The 24,684-nt window shown below is 50.4% G+C and overlaps 1 protein-coding gene across 4 annotated transcripts in view; it reads left to right on the top strand.

The window, feature by feature from the left end:
* Positions 1-24,684, top strand: part of BDP1 (BDP1 general transcription factor IIIB subunit) — a 1,439,438-nt gene that overhangs the window by 1,088,450 nt on the left and 326,304 nt on the right. For all 4 annotated transcript variants that reach the window (XM_085632357.1, XM_085632359.1, XM_085632358.1 and 1 more), the window contains one exon: positions 13,970-14,118. In XM_085632357.1, coding sequence (XP_085488483.1) covers positions 13,970-14,118 — 149 coding nt within the window. The remainder of the gene's footprint in view (positions 1-13,969; positions 14,119-24,684) is intronic.

The following is a 24,684-nucleotide window of genomic DNA, read 5'->3' as shown; positions in this document are numbered from 1 at the left end:
TTTCTTGAATTGTTTTGAATAAAGGAAAAAGAGAACATAGCATGACCTTGTTAAGCAGAGAATGCTTGACAGGCCAACAATTTTTACATGTTAAGCTTTGTGCCTATATGTGTACTCTATGTGGTTCAGATCTAGCAGCCTTTATTGCAAAGTAAAAATTAGAAAGCCCTTCTTATGATGGTACAGGCTAGTAGGAGGAGGCTCACAGAAGGGCTAGAAATAGAGAATGTTATTCATCAGCTGGTCCTGAAAACATTTTGGCTCCTGGTTTCCAACAATTTGCCACCATTGTATATACTCATTACATCCATATTTCAAAGGAGTCTTGTGCTAAATATCCAGTCACATTTTATAAGCGCACCCCATGAGCCATTTCGCCTTATTGTGCCTCTTTTTTAATAAACGGAAAGTCACACCACCTACTGCTCGTGAATATTATTAAAACTTGTAGAACCCATGGACCCGATCGCAGTTAGCAAAATATCTCCATTATATGCCAATATCTGAAAGAAACACGTTAGTCAGATTCCTCACCTTAGAATATCCCCAGGCGTCAGGCTGGATCCGGAAAGATTTTTCGTCAGCAATACCCTTGCGTGTCGCTAGGCGTCTTCTGCCGCTCTGCGTCCATCGTCGGCGTCGTGCGCCGGGATGACGTAGTCGGCGTACTTAGACGCCGCCCTCGCACGCTGTCAGTTTTTCTTTTTTCCACGCCAGACAGCGCTGTTTCGAGAAGAGCATACCCTTTTAGTCATTTTTTGACTAAACTTTTTGAGTCTTTTGGTCTCTTTTGTCGACTCGACTCTGGTGCCGGTAGGATGCCTGGTTTTAAACCCTGTGACTCCTGTCACCGACTAATGTCGGTTACGAACCACCACCGCCGGTGCCTCTACTGCCTGGGGGCCGACCACGATTCCGAGTCGTGCCTTGACTGCCGTGCCCTGACTTCGAAGGTTAGGCGGGAGCGGTCCCGCAAGCTACTGGAGTTCCGGCAGTCGGCTCCACGGCGTTCCCGTCCCGGTCGAGGAGGAGGTCGAGGGAGCCACAGTCATCACCACCACTCGTCCGGTTCCAAGTCTTTGGGTAAGTCGAAGCATAGTAAGAAGTCCAAGAGGCGACATCGCTGTTCGGGCTTCCCTCGCCGGTCACGCGACTCAGCTGAGGGTTCGGGTGGTACCACCCACGCGGCTCCGTCGGAGCCTCGGGAGTCGCGTCCGTCCCCATACCTGCCGGTCATTAGGACCGACCCGACTCCGGCGGAGATCAGTGCTTTCCTCTCGGCCATGAGAGGCCTGGCTCCGCCGTCGACGCGCCTTCGGACCCCGCGGGCTCAACTGGGAGGCCTAGCGATGCCGCAGGTCCCCGTGGGATCCAGGCCTGGATCCCAGACGACGACAGTCGACCTCACAACCCCTCCGCCGGCGTCGCCTCCGGTACCACCTCCAGCGCCGCCTTCGGACGACGCCGTTCCCCGGTTCAGTCCCGGTCCGGGCCCGGCGTCGGAGCGGCGCCGCCCAGTGCCGTGTCCGACGCCGATGGGTGGCAATTTCATCTTCCCCCCGGCTCCTCCGATCATTCCACCTGTCTACCAGGAATCGGATGAGGGTGACGACTGGGAGGGGTCTGAGGACCCTCTGGCCCGGCAGGGCCAGTTATCACAGGACTGGGCAGATGAGCTGGGGGATGCCAGTGGTCTTGATACCTCCCCTGACGCTGGCTTCATCTCTCCTCCGACCGTGGCTTCGGAGGAAGGTGCTGCATTTTCAGTGGTACTGCGCAAGGCGGCCGAAGCCCTTGGGCTAGAGCTGCCTGCTGTGGCTGTGAGGACGAATCTCCTCACAGAGGTGCTTCAACTGTCAGCAAGCTCCTCGGAGCCTCTGCTGCAGTTCAATGAGGCACTCACTGACGTTCTGAAGGGCACTTGGTCCAAGCCCTTCACAGTTCCTCCTGTGGACCGGAACGTGGCCCAGCGCCACCGCCCTGCACCGGGCAACCCTGGTTTTCTGTCCCAACACCCCACGCCTGAGAGCCTGGTTATCCAGGCCTCTACTTCCCAGACCTCCTTCCAGTTTGCTCCCCCGGATCGGGAATTCAAGAGACTTGAACAGTTTGGTAAGAAGCTGTTCTCCTCCCTTAGTTTGGGACTGCGGTCTATTAACACCGCTTGTCTCTTGGACCGTTACTCCCACTCTCTGTGGGATACGGTGGAGGACGTGCTGCCCCAGTGTCCGGAGGAAGCCCAGACACGGCTCGCCCAGTCTCTTGCCGACGGGCGAGATGCAGCGCGGCACGCTATCAGATGTGGACTAGACACTACGGACTCTCTGGGTAGGGCGATGTCGACCACAGTGGCGCTCCGCCGCTACGCTAGGCTGCGGTCCACGAGTTTCTCAGGGGATGTCCAGAGCACCCTCAGGACATGCCCTTCGATGGCAGTCTCCTCTTTGGCGACAAGGCGGATAGTGCGCCGGAGCGCTTTAAGGACTCCCGGGCTACGGCCAAGTCCTTGGGCCTCTCGGCCAGTGCCCGCAAACTTCCGCTTTTTGCCCCTTTCGTGGCCAAGGAAGGGGCGCCCCCTCACGTCCGCCTAGCCACAGGCTGCAGAACCAACCTCCATGCGGTTGCAGATTCCGCCAAGGCGGTACTGGGGGACAACGTGCCGGTCAGTCCACATCTACCCCGGCAGCATCCGCCTCAAAGCCCTCCTAGTCCGTGCTTTCAGGCCCATTCCACACCAGTGGGAGGCAGAGTTCGCCATCACCTGCTCCACTGGCGTTCCATCACGTCGGACAGGTGGGTGCTGCAAATCGTCCGAAGGGGCTACTTCCTCCCCTTCGAAGCGACCCCTCCAGCCATGCCACCGCAGTACCACCGCATGTCGGGGGATCACTTGAATCTTCTACAGGAGGAAGTTTCGGCCCTCTTGGCCGTTGAGCGCGTTCCTGGTCCAGAAGTAGGTCATGGTTGTTATTCCCACTTCTTTCTGGTTCCCAAGAAGGGCAAAGGGTGCCTACGCCCTATCTTGGACCTCAGGAGCGTCAACGCCTTCCTCCGGGAGGAGAGGTTCAAGAGGCCCACCCTAGCTCAGGTTCTGGCTGCCCTAGACCCTGGAGACTGGATGGTAGCGTTCGAATTGCAGGACGCTTATTTCCACATCCTCGTCCTGCCGGCCCACCGGCGTTACCTGTGGTTCACGGTGGGCCAGGAGCATCTTCAGTTTACCGTGCTCCCCTTCGGCCTCACCAGTGCCCCTCGGGTGTTCACGAAAGCGATGGCGGTGGTCGCAGCTCATTTGCGCAGATTGGCGGTTCCAGTCTTCCCCTATCTCGACGACTGGTTGTTGAAGGCGGGCTCGCCCCAGGCAGTCGTCTCCCACCTCCAGACTATGGCAGACCTCCTGCATTCGCTGGGGCTCTCCATCAATGTGCCGAAGTCGCATCTGAGTCCCTCCCAGACGCTCCTTTTCATCGGAGCGGTTCTGGACTCAGCGCAGTTCCAGGCTTATTCTCCGGAACAGCGGGTCCGGGATATTCAGGCTCTGCTTCCCATCCTTCAGCCTCTATCCCGGGTTTCGGTCAGGTTGGTGCTGCGGCTTCTGGGTCTGATGGCCTCCTGCATCCTTTTGGTGCATCACGCCAGATGGCGGATGCGGGCTCTGCAGTGGGACCTCAAGTTTCAGTGGGCCCAGCATCGGGGCAACCTGTCCGACCATGTCTTGATCTCGGAGGGCACTGCAAGACAGTTGCAGTGGTGGCTCATGGACCGCGATTGGGTCAGTGGCAGATCCCTCTCCCTACCCCAACCGGAGCACGTAGTAGTGACGGATGCGTCCCTCCTGGGATGGGGAGGCCACATGGGAGAGGTAGAGATCAGGGGCCTCCGGTCTCCGGCGGAGTCTCGGCTCCATATCAACATATTACAGCTGAGAGCGATCCGACTTGCACTGAAGGCATTCCTTCCCTCTGTCCGGGGAAGTGTAGTGCAGGTGTTCACAGACAACACCACCGCCATGTGGTATTGCAACAAACAGGGCGGGGTGGGGTCGTGGACCCTTTGTCAGGAGGCTCTGCGCCTCTGGGCATGGCTGGGGCATCACCCTGGTGGTTCAACATCTGGCGGGCTCTCTGAACGCCAGAGCAGACAAACTCAGCCGCCGGTGCATGATGGCTCACGAATGGCGTCTAAACTCGGACGTGGTGCAAGGCCTCTTTTGGCAGTGGGGAGAGCCTTGGATAGATTTATTTACCACCGAAGAGAACGCGCAATGTCAGCAGTTCTGTGCGTTGGAGTTTCCAAGGCGGCAATCGCTCGGAGACGCTTTTCGTCGCGAGTGGAGTTGCGGTCTGTTGTACGCCTTTCCGCCTATACCACTTCTGCCCAGAGTGCTGAAGAAGATCAGGCGCGACCGGGCCCGAGTCATCTTGGTGGCTCCGGATTGGGCACGTAGGTACTGGTATCCCGAGCTACTCAGTCTGTCGATCGATGCCCCTCTTCGGGAGGACCTTCTGTCGCAGCAGCAGGGGGACGGTCCTCCACCCGAACCTGTCCAGTCTCCACCTCCATGCGTGGAGATTGAGCGGCGACAGTTGATGCCATTTGACTTGCCTCCTGAAATCTGTGATGTGATTCTGGCAGCCAGGCGTACTTCCACAAAATCGGTATACGCCTGCAGGTGGAACAAATTTGTGGCATGGTGCACAGCAAAGGCTGTGGATCCCCTTTCCGCCCCTCTTTCTGAGGTTCTCCTCTTTCTTCTTTCCATGGCCCAGCAGGGCTCTGCTCTGGGCACTCTTAAAGGTTATCTTTCTGCTATCTCTGCTTTCTTACGGCTTCCTGATCAGCCTTCTCTTTTCAAATCCCCTGTTGTTTCTCGTTTCTTCATGGGCATTACTCACATGTTTCCTCCTGTCCCTTTCGTAATGCCTCAGTGGGATTTGAATCTGGTATTGACATATCTGATGTGCGCTCCCTTTGAGCCACTTCATAATTGTCCCCTTCGTCTCTTGACGCACAAGACTGCTTTCTTGGTTGCCATCACCTCTGCTAGGAGGGTGAGTGAGCTCCAGGCTCTCTCTTCTAAGCCTCCTTTTCTTTCTGTCCATCCGGACAAAGTAGTTCTCAGGACTCGTCCTTCCTTTCTCCCTAAGGTGGTAACTGCCTTTAACATCGGGCAGTCTGTTACGTTGCCCACCTTCTTTCCGCCACCGCATCCTTCGAAAGAGGAAGAGAGGCTCCACCGTCTGGACCCAGAACGGGCGCTGTCCTTTTATTTGGACCGCATCAAGCAGTTCCGGGTGGACGACCAACTCTTTGTTGGCTACGTGGGCGCTAAGAAGGGGCGGGCGGAGCACAAACGAACCATCTCTCGTCGGTCGTTTTGTGTATCAAAGCCTGTTACTCCTTAGCTAAGAAGGAACCTCCTGTAGGCTGAGGGCCCATTCCACTCGGGCCACAGCGGCGACAACTGCCCTGGGCCGGGGAGTCCCTTTGCAGGACCTGTCAGGCAGAAACGTGGGCCTCGCTGCACACGTTTGCCAAACATTATTGCCTGGACAACCAAGTCCGGAGAGACGGCTTCTTTGTCCGTTCTGTTCTCCAGGACTTTCTGGTGTGATCTTGGTTCGCAGACCCACCACTGGGGTTGGTATTGCTGGGGTATCTATTCTAAGGTGAGGAATCTAACTAACGTGTTTCTTTCAGATGAACAAGTTACTTACCTTCGGTAGCGATATATCTGTAAGAAACATTAGTTAGTTAGATTCCTCACCGACCCACCCATCCTCCCCGTTCTGCGAACAGATATGTAGGGTTGAGGTTATCCCTTTCAGGGCCCTAGAATTTTTGGGCACCAGTGTCGGTCTCTTGCATGGCTCTGCGTTCCTGGCGCGGAAAGCTATGTACAAGAACTGACGTCAGCGCGGGAGGGCGTCGTCTAAGTACTCTGATGAAGTCATCCCGGCGCACGACGCCGGACGCGGAGCCGTAGACGACCCCTAATGATGCGCAAGGGTATTGCTGACGAAAAATCTTTCCGGATCAAGCCTGACGCCTGGGGATATTCTAAGGTGAGGAATCTAACTAACTAATGTTTCTTACAGATATATCGTTACCGAAAGTAAGTAACTTGTTCATTAAAAACATTTTTGTGAAATATTGGAAATTCATGTTATGTATTTACTTTAAATTGAAAACGAAATAAAAACAAATGTTACAGCGCTCTTGAATTAATTTTGAATTAAAACTTTAATGAAAATATATTAAATATAAATACTTTTTCTGAAGCTTAAAATAAAAAACGTCATTGCGCCTACCAAAAATGTATTTGCAATATTAATTATATTAAAAGTGATATATAGAATACTTTGAAATACTGTACTTATTTTCTAATAAAATGTACTGTTACATTATTTTTAAAATTCATAATAGTTTATTAGAATATTCTTTTAATTAAATATGTACTATTTTATATATTTTTGTAACATTGTTTTACGTTTATTTAACTATTTTAAATATTTAATTTAAAAAGATTCCTGATGGCATTTTATTTTCAATCCCTACCTCTGTTTATTTTCTATGGGTGGTGTTGTACCAGACTCACTCTTTTTTTTTGTCATAACTTATTGCAGTTTGTGAATACCGAAAAGTAGTAAACTTACTCGAGTAAAATTACCAGACCTTTAGTGTCTTAATCTTTGAGGTTCTTGTGGTGGAGGGTTAACCCCTTTGCCCACTCCTCTGTCCAGTGTCCAGGAAGCGTTTGTTACAGAAGGAGTGACGCCAAATGTTAAAGCCGCACTCACAGGCCATGGGAGTGACTAGAAGATCACACCTGGATGTCAGCATCACTGATATATGCCCAAAAAGTTACACAGGCCTCAGCTCTATTCTTTATCTATTAGCAGCCCTATCTCCTTTCTGAGATGTGCCCAGGGCCCACTGACCAGTGACCTTTTCAGAATGCTTTTGAAGTGCACAAGACAGCATTTTTCTCCCTCTCTTCTGTCTGCCTGCACCCAACCAGCTCTCAATAAAGACCCCATAGGCTTCCATGTACTATAGAATACACAGGCTCATATACATTAGAGCACACAAACGCAATCACATGTGCTGTACAGCACTACATACTAGCATGATGAAGACCAATGGCTAGTTAGGTACACAGCAGCAGAACTTTACAAGTGTAGGGCAATAGCCTCACTCCAGTGACACAGGTAATAAGGCATGTTCAGTCTACTGATCACTTCTACAAAAAAGGTATGCTGCCACCACTGTTCTTATGCAAATTAATTCTGGGTAAAGGCAGTAGGCTTTTACGACTTTCAGGGTGTTAGACCCAGTGGTTTCGGATTGGCTAAGACGCATCAAAGCCAGTCCGAATCCACCGTTCCAAATAGGATGAGTATGATACACTTGTCCAATAACCTGTGCTCAACCTCTGGTAGCTTGGCACCGAGCAGGCAGGCTTATCCTCAGGTGCTTGAATGTAAAGTATTGGCACAACACCCCCTCACCCTCGCAACACACTGCGTTCGCCACGAAAAGACTTGACACAGTATGTGTTAAATCACTTGTCTTTGTATTACGCACACACATACACACACTGAAATCAAAACGAGATGCACATTGTATATGCACTCCACAGTTATATGCAATTGTCAAACTTCTCTATTATAATCACAACGAAACACACATTGTATATACACTTGGCAATTATAATCAATTGTTGGACTTTCCCATTGCAGAAAGGTCAAAGAGTTACCCGTCTCCGACTACGCCTCGTGACCCAGCACCTCAGTCCTTCAACTCCACCGACTGGTGCTCTGTTGTCTAGACAGTCATAACCACCTAACACAGAAAGAAACAGTTACTTAGGGCCATATGTATAAACATTGCGTTTTGTGATTCTATAATAGCGAATTTTACCAATTTGCTTTTATAGAATCGCAAAATGCAATGTATGTAGGTTTCGCAAAAGAAATAGCAGTTCCTACATATTCCTTAATAGAGATTCGCAAATTTCGATTCACTATTAAGGAATGCCTGCCCATGTGAATGCAATTTCAAGGGTAATAGGGGGCCAAAAGGCCACCCTGATGCACCCTTAAAAATGTCATGTGTGCAGATGTAGCGCACACACATGCCTTAAGGGATTGTGTATGCGCCACATGGCACTTGGAAAAATGCAATTTTTGGTGGTAATTTGCAATTCCTTAATGCAAAGTCGCATTCTGAAAATGCTTCTTGCATTGCATTTAGGGAATCGCAAATTGCAATTACCTATTTTGCGAATGCCTTTTGAGATGATACATCCCAAAAGTCTTTTTACCGTTCGCAAACTGGACGACTCTGCGAATTGGTTCATTTTTCGACTGTTAAAAGCCTTGATACATCTGGCTCTGTTTCATCCATTCAGATGAAACCTCCAGGTGCTCAACGGCACCTGCACTAGTGTAGGATCGATATCTCCTTCGTAGACAAAAGGTTGTGACCCAGTATGCTTGTGTGCTTCCCTGTCTGGAGAAAGGATTTCCCCTCAAGCAGAGGTCTGACCTGCCGTAGGCCCCGACAGTCAGCTACAGATGCCCATAGGGAACACAAAACCCCTCGGGTCTTGTCACTGTGTTTTCCAAAACAAAGCATTCTATGGCATGGGTCCAGGGAGAGGGAGCCAACGACCCCGGACAGAGGCTGCAATGTCAAGTACTATCGTCCTCCTGATCTGGATGCCAAGGACAGTCTTAGCTCCTGGCTCAGTTTCCCCCAACAACAATCGGACACCACATGCTCATGTGCGTGTACGAGCACAGGTCCCCTGGTTGGAAGCACAGGTCCCACAGACTCTGCAAGCTTCCCCCGCACTCCTCGAACCCCTCACGTCCCAGCACTTCAGATGGGTGCTGATCTTTGTGCAGACACTCCTTTTGCACAGTGAGATGATGGTGTATGTCAGAGCGGTCCTTGTCCCAACCATGATCGCATCCACCTGTCTCCGCCACACCCAGTGCGGTCCTTACGATCTCCTTACGATCACGTGGAAACAGTGAGATCCTTTGTGTGCCTGGGATCTTGTGGACAGGAGGCCAGCTCACTGTTGGCACTAGGCTGCAGGCTAGCAACGTCCAGGCAAAATCCACCAAGTGATAGTCCCCTTCCTTGAGCACAAGCTCCAGGCCACCACAAGTCTTTGGATAGACCAGTTGCAGTCCCTTCTGCCCTAATGATTCTTCGTGTCAGTGTCCCAGTTTTGAACAACGTAGAATGGTTCCAAATACAAAACGCCTCTACTTTTAGAGGCCAAAGCCCCAGTTCTTATACCCACCATGGCCTTTGAAGATATGATCAGTTAAAAAGGCCACCTTTGAAATGCACAAGCCCTCTACATTTTTTCCTGTCTGCTATTCTATCCTGGGATGTTTGATTACAATCTTTAGAGGGGCCAAGACCCTGCTTCTTGGAACGCAGGTGCCAATTCCACCCCCACGTAACTGTCCCAGAAAAGTCTCTTAGAGCCAGAGGTCCACAGTTTTCCGTGAACCCCTTGTTTATGGTCCTCTATCAGAAATGCACAGATGTGGCTGTTCCCCTACCACCGACTTGTGAATTAGGAGACAGGCCGCCACGCACATGGAGCCCGAGCATCGAAATGCCCACTTTCCCAAAGTGACATTTTCAGCACCATAATGTCGAACCCCCTCTCAGTACCGGAAAGGAATCACCATTACGAACTCATTGATACCAAACACTATACTGTTACTATTCTGCCTGTAGGAAATACTGCTCTATAGCTTTTCCCTAGAACTCCAATGAGAGAAGCAGGCCCAATCGTACTGAACACACCATGTGGTGTCATTCACGAGCCTTGCAGATAACGCATACACCCACTTGCCCAATCTCTTCTCAACACCGCGCCCTGTCACCAGAGATAACTCTGATATAGCAGGAGACATGCAGAACATTAGCAGTTAGCTTTTTAAATGCCAAACCGAGTAACCGTAACCTGTGTATAGAAGTCCCACCAGGGCAAACCTGTGGCACAGTTGATAAACTGCCTCCAGGTACAGCAGGCCCACAAAGTTGCATTTGAGATGCATGCCCCTTGTATAGGTCTTACCCCATGACCAGGAACTTACAGCTAACTTGAATCAACCAATCATATATACACTGTTAGACCTGGCACCGTTGGCGTGGGTCACCCTTCCATTCTTGTTCGTGCCTCAATGTATTTTTGTGCTGGTGTTAGCTGCTCAGGGCACTGTGCCACTGCCATCCAGTGCCACAGTGCAAGTGCTCCCTATGGTAAAATGTATTATGTGAATTGACTTCCATGTTTGGCTTATTTGGTTTACTATCAGTCCCTAGTAGAGTGCACCAGGGGTGCCAAGGGCTTGTATATCCAAATGCTGCTAGTGGGCTTGCAGCACTGGTTGTGCCACCCACAGAAGCAGCGGGGTAAAATGTGTCTAAGGTCTGCCATTGCAGAACCTGCATGCAGTCTGGTACTGTCATGCTGACTGGGCAAGTGTCCCCACTTGCCAGTCCCTAAACCTTCCCTTACCTTCATATTAGTCACCCCTATGGTAGGCCCTAGGGCAGGGTGCATTGTAAGGATAAGGTAGGACATGCCCTGAGGTGTGTGGCATGTCCTAATAGTGAATTACAGCCCTTTTCGTTTTTCACTGTTGAAGGCTACCTGCTCTCTATAGGCCAGAGTGGGCTGCTAGATTATAACACTCTATAATCCTAGCGGGCTCAGGAAGCATGGTAGAAATTTATGTTTAGTATGCCTGAACTCAGAATAATAAAATATATCTTTTAGTAAAGTTAATATCCTGTGTTTGCAAATGCTACTTTTAGAAAGTTAGCATTTGCTTGCTTAACCATTTCAGTCCGCCTCTGGAGGGGAGGGCTATCCTCTTTGTGTGTAGCTTGAGTGACAGGGCTGGGAAGTTCCAGGAGACAGGCTGGGGCTGCCAGGTGGTGAATAGAAAGATTACACCAGGATGAGTGGGAGGAGTGCACCTTGACTCTGAATAGGACAGTGCTCTGCCTCCACAATGCTGGCTCCACCCCCTGGGGAGCGTCTGATGTCTCTGCCCTGCCTGCTGAAAGAAGAAGCCAGAGTCTCAACAACAAAGTGCTCCTCACTGAAAAGAACTGGACTGGGATTATGCAAAGGCCCCCCTGGCCTGTATAGACAAAAGAAACTGAGTATAAATATAGGAGCCCTGCTCCTAAGAAATCAGATCCTGATTGAACCACGAAGGAACTCTGCCTGACTAGAAGGACCTGGAAGAAGCTGAAGGAGGAGTAACTTTCCCTGACCTGGGGGATTGGCCTGCAGTTGGTGCCTTGCTGAGAAAGGAGAGGAAAAGACTGAAAGAGACTTTGTACTTTGTTTTTCAACTATCTCCAAGGGCTTGGAAGAAGAGCTTGCCCCCTGAACTGAGTCCCAGGACCATTCGACTCATCTGCCTTCAAAAACTGAGTTGCCTGGACAATTCTTGCTTGTTTCCCGCTGGATTTGGCCCCCGTACGCCTCGTACTACATCCGCCGCGAAGCCGTGTCTTTGCCGCCCGGCACCATGTGTCTACGCTGAACCAAAAGCGTTAGTACGCACCGTATCCCTCCCGGCTGCATTGCACCTAACCTTCCCCGCCGATTCGAGACGTACATCCCTGGCTGCCGAACCCTGTACGCCGGACTCAAGCTTCGCTGTCCCGCAGGTACGGTCCGTACGCTGCTAACGTACTGCACCGTGCCGTACTCAGAGCCGAAAAAGCCGCTGTACGCTGATCCTCCCCGTACGCTGTACGGCGCCGAGAAGTGTCGCCGCTGATCCGCACCGAAGGTACGGCCCGAACGCCGACGCCACGGACTCTGCAAGCTGATCCGGCTCATCCGCCCCTACCCCTGACGGTCCCGTACCAACGCCGCGTCCTGACGCCGCGACAGGACCAGACCGAGTACGCTGCTGAACTACGACCTGGACCCATCAACTTGTCCCGCACTGTCCGTCGCGGACCCCACGAACTAAAGGTACTTTGTTCTGTTCGCACCGCAGTGTGCACGTCCCGGACCCCGGAGTCCGCACCGATTGTTTGACTCGTACTTTCTTTGTTTTTAATGCGGACGAGTCGTACACCCGGGTACGAACCGTACAAAGCCTGAAAAGAAGCAGAATTGAGTACAAGAAACCTATTTTTGCATTTTAAGCCTTTTTGCAAGAACATTGAACTTTAAAATAATACTGTGGTCATTTTAATCGTTATTCTGGTCTTGTGCTAAGCCTTATATAAAGAAACCTATTTTTGATACAACCTTGACTGGTGTCCATTTGTGGTGTGTCATTGCATTACTGTATGTGTTCACAAATGCTTAACCTATAGCGCCCTGAGAATAGTCTTGACTGCTTGCGCCACACTACCTAAAGGGTGAGCAGGGGTTATTTAAAAGGGTGATCCCCTTATCCTGACTTAGAATTGAGAGTCCCTGCTTGTCGCAAGTGCATACCTGTGCCAACTAGAGACCCCCATTTCTAACATACACCAATCCACAGTATGTATATGACAAGCACAACGCTTTGACACTGCACAGCAGAGCCAAACATTCTCAAGTCCTAAGGCTAGCATCCAGAGCAGCGGAAAACTGGGAAGGAGAAAAGGAAAAAGTTGAGGGAAAGCACCCTAGAAAGGGCCATTTCCAACAGAGGATAACACTTTGTAAGCCCCTCCCAGTCTAACAAGACTGTAATCTGTGAGACCTCCCTAAGTCACGGCACTCACGCATGATCCGTGTTCGCCAATGAAGAAAAATTGGTAACATGGACCAAATACCATTGCAGCTGGGGCACTCATGGCAGGTGTGCACATCCATTGCCATGCAGGGAACTCTTCCATCCCAACACATATGGCACTTCTTGCACCTAATATTTAGGAACAACTTCACTTTTGGATTGATTCAGTGATTGAATTGTTATTTTCCATTAAATCCCCAGGAATTTAGTGAATACTACATTTTTCCATCGATTCAGTAGCTGAATGGTTTTTCCAATCAAATCCTGAGTAATTGCTTTATCTCTAGATCTATTTTAAAGTGCAGTTCTAAAAACGTGTTTTTGAATTTTATTGGGTCTGGTATACTGACAGCTTTAGTTGGTTCGCCAGCCTCAAGTAATAACAAATCTGGAAAAAAATACCTATATATTTACATAAAGAGAGGGGCTTTGGGTCATCCCTCTGCATCTATTGGATGGTTCAGCTGTAGTTCACATTTTACTTCCATCCACCATATACACCATGGAACAAAGGGCCAGCTTACTTCAGCCATTAGCTCTGTTGCACTGTCAGTGATGTTATTTTGCCTAATCGTGGGTGCACATCCCCCTAAAGAGAAATTCACTTTAGTGCCAGACTAGTGGGCTAGTACTTTATTTTGGAAATTATTTATCTTTTCTAATCATCCTTGGATGTTTAAATAAGTTTTCAGATTACATTACTGCAAAGTCAATAGTATTGTTTCCATGCACAAATAAAATATGTTTTACTGTGATGTGCATTAAAACTTGTTCTACCTGCTCTAGATACAAATGCCTAGTAGTAGCACTTATATTGTTGTATTACAATTATATGCAATGGTTGATTTTATGCTTTAATTTAAGATTTTTATTTGAAATGTATGGCTGTCACATTTAGGCGGCCATGTGATTTATTAAAAGTTTAATAGCACATTTGCTTGCAATAAAAGTGAAACAAATCATTATTGAAACAGCTTACCAAGGCCAGGCCCTTTGTCTTTGCACTGTTTGCTGTTTGTTGTTTTTATTTGCTCTACAAGAGACTATTGTCTAATAAGTTAAATTAATTTTAAACAATTACGTGCTCCAAAGTCATCTAAACTGTGCATAGACAAACACATTCTTAAGTACATAGTATTCTGAAAAGGCGACTATCTTTTAATTTTTATATACAGTGATATAAAAGTAGCTGGGACCCTAAAACCATTTAGAAGCAGGTTCCCTAAGCCGAAACCTAATGTTGGAAGAGCATCAAGTATAAAAAGAAATGGACATCAGAAATCTGCTACTGTAGATCCACCAAAGGTGAATCAAGCACAAAATGGTAAGTTGTTGGCACTTGTGAAATTCTAATGGTCTGTATTCATAATCCTCCCAAATTAAAGTAAATCCTGCATCAGAGTTTAGTTACCTTTTCTTTACTAGAATACATCTGTATTCATCTTCTCTTTGTAGAAATGTGTGTATATTATTGTTTGCATGATTAGCATACTTCTTAATCACTGAACATATGCTAGGTTAATAAATACTTTGGGGAGGAGGGTCCTCTCGATATAGCAAAAATCTTGCAGTGCTTTGTGCTACTACTAGTTCAGTCTATTTTGGTGGAATGTGAACAAAGCTTCTTCTTCATTGTCTTTGCATGCTAGCAATTTAGTTCTCTATCCTATACGAGTGTAATTAGACTTATTGTCCTTAACCAACTTTTTATAGTCAGCCTTGTTGCTTTATTCATGAATCTTATTACAGACACTTTTGTAGCAAAATGCCGAAGGTTAAGTTATCAGTAAGCCTTTCTTTTATCTTCACTGGAAGCATTAAATGAAAGATATGCTTCCTGACCCCACCCCCAACACTCCTCCCTCATTTTCAATTGTTGTTTACTAGTTTGGATAATCTCTGCTTTGAGCAGTAAGTCTGTTTCTGATGGATACTTTCAACTGCAGCTTCCTCAACTGCGATATATATCCCTAGGCGCCAGACTAGTTCTGGGGAATATAATCATCTGATAGAAACTTCTAGCTGCAGATTCCTTATCTACAGCTAGAAGATATAGGCGCCACCCTGGCGTGCAGACATCCGTTCTTCTCTTTCCATGCAAGTTAAGTGCCGATCTGGGAAGAGCACCCATCTGTTGCTTTTTGACAGGACTTTTTTTTACTTTTTGTCAACTTCGGAATTTTTTTATTTGTGTGCGAGTATGTCTTAGAGGAAGACAGGGTTTAAATCATGCGGTACCTGTCACCGCATGATGTCTGTAACTGACCCCCACCTCGTCTGTCTCTAGTGTCTCGAGCGCACCCACGACTTGAAGTCGTGCTCGGACTGTCGGACTATAACTCTGAAGGCCTTGCAGGAGCATGCTATGAAGCTCCTTGTGAAGCTTCTTGCATCCTGGCAGTGGACACCATCCAGCGAGACTCCGGGAAGGTAGCGGTCTTGTTCAAAGAAGAGGTGGTCACAAGACCGCTCCTGGAGCCCCAAGTTCTCTTCAGCCCACTCAAGGTCATCGGGTAAGAGGCATAAGAAAAAGAAGTCCAAGCGGACTTCGTCTTCGCCTCGACTGTTGTCAGTTGATGAACGAGGTAAGTAGAGCTGATGCTCTAGGCACAGTTTTGTGGACCGAAGCCAGGGTCGACTTCGCGCCTCCCTCCCTTTCAGGGAGCCGAAGCGACCCCTGCTCAAATTAGGGGAATTTTACAAGGCCATGCGCAGAGTGTTTTAGCTGGCCGCCCCTCTGGTGAGCCCTAGGGGCCCCATCGAATTCGACTCTGGCGGCTCCAGCCATAGCGCTTGTGGGGCCTCAGAGATCCGATCCCGGATAGGGACAACGACAGTCATGCCATCGTAACCTTCCCCAGCATCAGAAATCGGTGCCTTCGCGGCTGCCGGTGCCCCATCCTTTTTCCTGACAGCACAGAGTCGGAACGGCGCCTCTCAACGCCAATTCCGGCGTCAATAGAACCCAGGGGTTCAAAGTTGTCACCTAACAATTTGATGATGTTTTAGGCTCAGTAGAGGATTGGGAGAGGTCTATGGACCCTTTAGAACACCAGGATGTGTCTGCAGAGCAAATGGACTGGTATCGGGAACTTGGGTTGGCCAGTGTACTGGACACTTACCCAGATACTGGCCTGCTCTCTCAGGCTACGGAGGAGAGGGCATCTCATGCTGTGGTGGTCAAAAGAGCAGCCAAGGTCCTCGGACTGGAGTTGCACTTTGTGCAGGTCAGGATCAATGTGACCGAAATGCTACGGCCTGTGGCTTCCTCCTCTGAACCCCTTTTGCCCTTCAATGAGGCACTTACTGATGTCCTAGACACATGGTCCTAGCCTAGCACATGGGCTCCTGTGAATAGGACAGTTGCACGCCGCCATCATCCGTCTCCGGGCGACCCAAAGTTCCTCAGCCAATATCCCACCTCTGAAAACTTGGTGGTGCAGGCTTCTATCTCCCAGGGTGCGTTCCCTTTCGCCCCTCCGGATAGGGAATCCAACAGGCTGGAGTCACCTGGGAAGATGTTTTCTTGCTTCAACCTGGCTTTGTAGTTGGTGAATACCGGATGCTTATTGGGCCGTTTCTCCCACTCCCTTTGGGAGACGGTTGCACAAGTGCTGCCACAAGTCCTAGAGGAGGTCCGGCTGTGCTCTCTCAGGCAGTTAAGGACAGGAAAGATGCAGCAAAAATCACCATTAGGTGTGGCCTTGACATGACTGATTCTCTGAGCAGAGCAATTTCATCTACAGTGGCCTTGCAGTGCCATGCCTGGCTTAGAACAACTGGCTTCTCAGATGATGTATAGGCAAACTTGATGGACATGCTGTTTGGTGGATCCTGTTTTTGGGGGGAGAAGGCAGACTGGTCCCTAGTGCAGTTCAAGGACTCTTGAACTATGGCCAGATCCTTGGGCCTCTCTTCTACACCTCATGGCCAGTCCAGTTTTCACCCCTTTCTTGGCATTGGAAGGAGATTCCAGCCGCATCAGCCCTATCCCAACAACAGTCCTGTGCAGACATACCAAGTTGTGCGGGGATGTGGGCGCGGTTCATTCCGTCCAAGGAATTTAATTTATTTTAAAACAACATTTATTGAGCGCGTAGCCACCCGAAAGCATCCCAGTGCTAGCAGCAGGACAGAGAGGAGATAAATGGTTTAAAGAAGGGTATTTTGGAACAATCCGGTTTTGAGGAGTTTCCGAAAAGGACGGTGACATGACTCTGCCCGATGATATCCAGGGAGAGTAATCCAGAGTCTGGCTACGTTGTATGAGAAGGACTTTCCTACACATCTCACCCTTTTAAATTTGGGGATTATGGCCAAATTTGAATTAGCCGAACATAGACATCCCAAGAATTAGTAAAATGTGATGAGAGACTCATTTATTGAGGGGCCATTCCCCCATAAGTTTTTGTGAGCTATGCACAGGTATTTGAACTTTATCCCATCTGAGATAGGAAGCCAATGTAAGGCCTTCAGAGCAGGCCTAGCCGATTCAGTTCTGTGCATACTAATTAGTAGCCGAGCGGCACAGTTCTGAACGACTTGGAGTTTCCTTATCGTAGAGTTGGGAGTTCCCAAATAGAGGGAGTTCCCATAATCCAATCGAGAAAGGACCAGGGCCTGAACCATGATTCTTCTTGTTCTCTTAGGAAGGAGAGGAAGGATTTACTGCAGGAGTCTGAGGATGCTACAGCAAGCCCTTGACTGCTTGATGGTCGAATTTAAACGATTTGTCCAACCAGACACCTAGGCGTTTGATTTTAGTATTAGGGGTGAGGGCAGGGCCAAGGCAGGGTGGCTGGGCTAAATTAGGCTCAATACTCAGAGTTTCCCAGGCGCCTTAGCTCTGTTTTTCCTCCATTTAGTTTGAGACAGGAGTGTCACAACAACTGATCTCTACAATATACCACATCCTTCAACCAATCCTTGAATTTAGGTAAATGTTTGCTATCCCAGTTTTGCGCCACCTTTCTTTTGGCTACTAACAAGGCTACCAGAACAAAGCGTCTATTCTCCGGTTTTAAATGCTTCACAAGCCCCAGTAGACACATCTGCGGTGTACAGCCCACCTCTTCCAGCACCATTTCAGTCAGCGCCTGTGTGACGGAAACCCAGAATCCTTGAATTACGCAGCACAGCCAGGCCAAATGAAAAAAGTCTGCCTCCTGGGCTTGGCATCTTTTACAACTGGCCGATTCACTTAGCCCATATTTGTAACTATGTGGGGGTATAATACAGTTGTTGTACATATTTTAAGTGTATTATGCGCAAGTTGCAGTTAGCCGTCAGCCGCCTTGTCACAGAATAACTAAAGTCCCAGTCCTCTTTAAGGGTGATCCCCAGTGAGATTTCCCAACGCCCCCTTGCTTTGCTGGATTTGGGTACCGTATCTGCTTGCATTATATAATCGAGTAACTAATTTAACCCGCGAAGGGCTTGCCAATAATGATTGCAGTGGGCTCAGCGGGATAGGTTCGATAGGGTGTCTATCATTAAAGGTTCTGAGAGCTTCCCTAAGCTGGTAGTACGTGAATACCGACATTGGTGAACTGGGATGGCGGTCATTTATGGCAGCCATCGTGACAAAGGTGCCCTTTGTATGCATGCATCACCCATTGTAACTATACTCATGCCCACCAGTGTCTCCAGAGCTTGTTTATCCTACGCTACCGAGATGCTGGGGTGGTACGCTGTCGGAAGCGCCGGAGCATATATAGGGACTCTATCCACCCGTCTCGCCATTGCACGCCATGCCTGTGCCGTGCAGTCAGCAGTACACATTTCCTTAAGGGGATACTTTGTATGAGCCTTCGACAGCAAAGCCACAGGTTGATCCGGGACGTGCAGAATAAAATGGGGAGGGTAAAACCAGTAGTGTGCAAACGGTGCCTGAGCACATGAATAATACACCTAAAGATCTGGAGCCGCAAAGCCACCCTGCGCGTACGGCCTCGTGAGAGTTTGACCAACTACACCTTGATTTCTTGCCTACCCAGATCAAAAGGAGTAGTGCAGAATGCAGCCTGGTGAAAAAAGAGCCAGATAGCTTAATAGGTACATTAGTAAAGAGATAGAGAAACCTGGGGAGTATAACCATCTTTATCACTGCATATGAAAGAGACACGTTAGTGATAGATTCCTTACCATAGATTCCTTACCTTAGAATATCCCCATGCGCCAGACTGGATCCGGAAAGTTTTCGTCAGCAGTACCCCTGCACGTCGGAAGGTGGCGTGGTGCGGCTCCGTGCCCGTCGCTGGCGTCGTAAGTGCCGTGATGACGTCACAGAGACTACTTAGGCGCCACCCATGCGCGCTGACGTCAGTTCTTTCTTTTTCCACGCCAGCAAGCTCGTTAGAGCACGTACCCTAGTCACTTTTTGACTAAACTTTTGATACTTTTTGTGTTCCATTTTTGAGTCTTTGACTGCTGGTGCCATGTAGGGATGCCTGGATTTAAATCCTGCGGGGCCTGTCGCTCTACGATGTCGGTGGCCGACCCACATAGCATCTGTCTCTACTGTCTGGAGCACGACCATGACTCCCGGTCATGTTCCAACTGTCTGGCCATTGCTCCGAAGGCCTTGCAGGAGCTGTCCCATAGGCTACTGGAGGCCCGGCAGTCGTCTCCGCGCCGTTCGAGGTCCAGGGGTCGATCGAGGAATGGCTCGCGGAGCCATCGTCATCGCTCCCCGGGGTCGAAGTCTTCCCAGTCAGATTCGGGTAAGAGACGTCATAAGAAGAAATCGAAGAAGCGTTTCCGCTCTCCGACGTCCCCCTCGTCGGTCTCCGTACACGAACAAGGGGGCCAGGGGTACCACCCCTGCGGCTCCTTTGGAGCCTGTGAGTCTCGCGGCCTACCCACCTTATCCGTGTCCGTCGGCGACTCCTGCCCAGGTGGAAGATTTTCTTGCAGCCATGGACTGCCTCTTCAGGCCTCTGGATCCCGCTGGCGTTCCTTCAGGCCCCGTGGTCTCAGTTGAGGGCCCTCCCTTACCGCCGGCTCTGTGCCGGCCCCGCAGGGACCTCCACCGGCCCACGGCTCCGATCCCGGTGCCGCAGTGGGTTACGTTCGTTCCACCACTGCCGTTGCCCGGGTTCCCGGACAATTTTGCTCCTGGTTAGGACCCTAATTGGGACACGGAGCCGGATGGGCGTCGACCAGTGCCGTTCCCGGCGTTGTTCGACCATTTATATTCCCCTGTCCCACCCCCACCACCGCAGCCTGATCCACGGGCGAGGGAGGAAGGGGACGACTGGGAGGCGTCTGAGGACCCTCTCGCACGGCAGTGCGGGTCAGAACAGGAATGGACAGAAGAGCTTTAGGATGCCTGTGGCCTTGACCTCTCCTTTGAACCTGGTTTGTTTTCTTTCTCCTCCTTCTGTGGCTATGGAGGAGGGCCCCACATACACCGTGGTGCTCCGTAGAGCAGCTGAGGCCCTTTACCTGCCTACATTGACCCTCAAGTATAATCTCCTCACTGAAGTACATCAGCCGGCGACAAGCTCTTCAGAGCCCCTGCTTCCGTTCAATGAGGCATTAACTGACGTCTTTATGGGCACCTGGTCTAGACCGGCCACGGGCGTTCCCGTGGATAAGAATGTGGCCCGGCGCCATCACCCGGCCCCAGGTGACCCTGCTTTTCTGTCCACTCACCCAACCCCGGAGAGCCTGGTCAATCAGGCCTCCACTTCCCAAAGCGCATTCCCTACCGCTCCGCCGGATAAGGAATTCAAAAAGCTGGAACAGTTCGGCAAGAAACTGTTTTCATCTGCCAGCTTAGGGCTGTGGTCGGTGAACAGGGCATGCCTCTTGGGCTGCTATTTCCATGCGGTTTGGAACACGGTTGCGCAGGTGCTGCCTCATTGTCCGGAGGAGGCTCGGACAGTGCTTTCCCAAGCTGTTGCTGTGGGTAAGGATGCAACAAAGTTCGCCATTAGGTGTGGACTGCACACCGCAGACTCACTGGGTAGGGCAATTTCCATGACGGTGGCCCTCCGTCGCCACGCCTGGTTGCAGTCCACTGGTTTTTCTGGGGATGTTCAAAGTTCTCTTATGGACATGCCCTTTGATGGTACTCGCCTATTTGGCGATAAGGTAGATAGTGCGCTGGAGCGTTTTAAGGACTCTTGGGCTATGGCCAAGTTCTTAGTTAGGTCTCTCCACCACGTGCCTGGCCACGTCTGCTTTTCGTTCCTTTTGTGGCCACGTAAGGGGTGCCCGACATGTTCGTTCAGCCAGAAGCCTGCGCAGAACCAATCTCTGTGCGGCCGCGGACGTGGTTCCTGGCGTGGCAGGGGTCCAGCGTGCAGGTCAGTCCACCTCCGCTCCCGCAGCTTCCGCCTCAAAGCCTTCCTAGTCTGAGCTTTGGGGCACACCCCACGCCGGTGGGCAGCAGGATTCGCCATCACCTTCCTCACTGGCGTTCTGTTACCTCGGACAGGTGGGTGCTGCAAATCGTCTGAAGGGGCTACTCCCTCCCCTTCGAGACTACACCTCCAGCCATGCCACCTCAGTTCCACCGCATGTCGGGGCACCATTTTGCGGTTATCCAGCAGGAAGTCACGGCCCTCTTGGCCAAGGGGGCCATCGAGCGCATTCCTGGGCCAGAAGTAGGACGTGGTTGTTATTCCCACTACTTTCTGGTCTCCAAAAAAGAGAAAGGGGGCCTTGCTCCCATCTTGGACTTTAGGAACATCAACCGCTTTCTCCGAAAGGAGAAGTTCAAGATGTTGACTCTGGCTGAGGTCTTGGCTGCCCTCGACCCTGGAGACTGGATGGTAGCATTGGATTTGCAGGACGCTTATTTTCACATTCCCGTCCTGCCAGCCCACTGGCGTTATCTGCTGTTCACAGTGGGCCAAGAGCACTTTCAGTTTGCCGTGCTCCCCTTCGGCCTTACAAGTGCCTCTCGGGTGCTCACGAAGGTGATGGCGGTGGTCGCAGCTCATTTGCGCAGATCAAGGGTTTGTCTTCCCCCTATCTCGACAACTGGTTGTAGAAGGCGGGCTCGCCCCAGACTGTCGTCTCTCACCTTCAGACTACGGCTGACCTCCTGCATTTGCTGGGGTTCTCCATCAACGTGCTGAAGTCGCACCTGAGTCCCTCTCAGAAGCTCCCCTTCATCGGAGCGGTTCTGGATTCGAAACAGTTTCGGGTTTATCCTCCCGAGCAGCGAGTCCGGGATATTCAGGCTATGATTCCGATCTTTCAGCCTCTATCCCGGTTTTCAGTCAGGATGACCCTCCGGCTGCTGGGCCTCATGGCCTCCTGCATCCTGCTAGTGCAACATGCCAGATGGCATATGCGGGCTCTGCAGTGGGACCTGAAGTTCCAGTGGGTGCAGCATCAGGGCAACATGTCCGATCACGTCCAGATCTCAGAGGACACTGCACACAACTTGCAGTGGTGGCTCATGAATCGCGATTGGGTCAAGGGCAGATCCCTCTCCTTTTCCCAACCGGAGCACAGTGGTGACGGATGCGTCCCACCTGGGTTGGGGTGGCTACATGGGCGAGACGGAGATCAAGGGGCCTTTGGTCTCTGTCAGAGTCCAGGCTCCATATCAGCCTTTTGGAGCTTCGGGCGATCCGACTTGCACTGTAAGCATTCCTTCCCTTTGTCCGGGGAAGTGTAGCGCTGGTGTTCACGGACAACACCACCGCCATGTGGTATTGCAACAAACAGGGCGGGGTGGGGTTGTGGACCCTATGTCAGGAGGCTCTCCGTCTCTGGACATGGCTGGAACATCAAGGCATTACCGTGGTGGTTCAACACCTGGTAGGTTCTCTGAACGCCAGAGCGGATGAACTCAGCCGCCGGTGCATGATGGATCACAAATGGCGTCTTCACTCGGAGGTGGCGCAAGGTCTCTTTCTGCGGTGGGGAGAGCCTTGGTTAGATCTATTCGCCACCGAAGAGAACGCGCAATGTCATCAATTCTGCGCGTTGGAATTTACAAGGCGGCACTCTCTCGGCTACGCTTTTCGTCAAGAGTGGAGCTGCGGTCTGTTGTACGCCTTTCTGCCTATACCGTTTCTGCCCAGATTGCTAAAGAAGATTCGGCGCGACCGGGCCCAAGTCATCCCTGTGGCTCTGGATTGGGCACGAAGATACTGGTATCCCGAGCTGCTCAGCATGGCGATCGCTCCCCCGATCCGACTGCCTCTTCGGGAGGATCTTCTGTCTCAGCAACACAGGATGGTCCTCCACCCAAACCTGCCCAGCCTCCACCTCCATGCGTGGAGATTGAGAGGCGACAGTTGACAGCTTTCGACCTTCCTTACGAAGCCCATGCCCTTCATAATGCCTCAATGAGACTTAAATCTTGTTTTGACTTATCTGATGTGTGCTCCCTTTGAGCCACTTCATAACTGTCCTTTACGTCTTCTCACTCTAAAGACGGCTTTCCTGGTAGCTATCACCTCTACCAGAAGAGTGAGTGAGCTCCAGGCTCTTTCTTCTAAACCTCCTTTTCGCTCTGTTCATCCAGACAAAGTGGTTTTAAGGACTCTTCCTTCTTTCTTGCCAAAGGTTGTCACGCCCTTCCACATCGGGCAGACCATCACTTTACCCACCTTCTTTCCGCCTACGCATCCTTCAAAAGAAGAAGAGAGGCTCCATCATCTGGACCCAAAACGTGCGCTCTCGTTCTATCTGAAGTGCACACAACAGTTCCGGGTGGATGACCAACTTTTTGTTGGCTATGTGATGCGCCAAAAAAGGTCGGGCCGTGCACAAACGGACCATCTCTCGGTGGGTCGTTCTCTGCATCAAAGCCTGTTACTCGTTGGCTAAGAAAGAGCCTCCTGTATTGCTGCATGCCCATTCTACCAGGGCAACGGCAGCCACTACTGCTTGCAGGACATCTGTCAGGCAGCTACGTGGGCCTCGCTGCACACTTTTACTAAGCACTACTGCCTAGACAGCCAAGTCCGGAGAGACGGCTTCTTTGGCCGTTCGGTTCTCCCGGACTCTCTGGTGTGATTTTTGGGTCGCAGACCCACCTCCGCGGTAGGTATTGCTGGGGTATCTATTCTAAGGTAAGGAATCTATCACTAACGTGTCTCTTTCAGATGCTCAAGTTACTACTTGTGTAACGATATATCTGTAAGAGACATTAGTTAGTGATAGATTCCTTACCGCCCCACCCATCCTCCCCGTTCTGCGAACTGATTTCTACGGTTAAGGTCATCCCTTTCAGGGCCCTAGTTTCATGGCACCAGTGGTCAGTTTCTTGCATGGCTCTGCGTTCCTGGCGCGGAAAGTTGTGTACAGAACTAACGTCAGAGCGTATGGGTGGCGCCTAAGTGGTCTCCGTGACGTCATCTCAGCGCTTACGACACCAGCGACGGACGCGGAGCCGCACGACGCCACCTTCCGACACGCAGGGGTACTGTTGATGAAAACTTTCCGGATCCATTCTGACGCCTGGGGATATTCTAAGGTAAGGAATTTATGGTAAGGAATCTATCACTAATAATGTCTCATACAGATATATCATTACACAAGTAGCTAGGGGCAGCGGCAATTTAATCCACCTATTCATCTGCTCTTCAGCCACAACCAATGCCCTGCCAAAGTTTTCCCTCCACACTATCTCCGGATCCTTGTGTACCCACACCCCTATTTGACAGGATCCGCCGTCCATTCCAACGGATACTCCAGTGTGAATTGTCTCAAACTAGTGGTTAATGGAAAAACAGAAGACTTTCCCCAGTTAATTCTGAGCCACGACAACATTTCATACTTAATATATTCATGGATCAACGAGTGTAATTCGTCCTCTGGGTTGCGAACATATAGTACCATGTCATCCGCATACATGGAAATTCTGAGCGGCCGCTGCCTGATTTGTAATGCGGCGCCCGCATGTTTTTGTTTCACCATG

The sequence above is a fragment of the Triturus cristatus genome, chromosome 2_1, assembly GCF_964204655.1.
Source record: "Triturus cristatus chromosome 2_1, aTriCri1.1, whole genome shotgun sequence".
Classification (NCBI taxonomy): domain Eukaryota; kingdom Metazoa; phylum Chordata; class Amphibia; order Caudata; family Salamandridae; genus Triturus; species Triturus cristatus.
The sequence above is the reverse complement of the archived record's forward strand: the minus strand, read 5'-3'. Positions and strand labels throughout refer to the sequence as shown.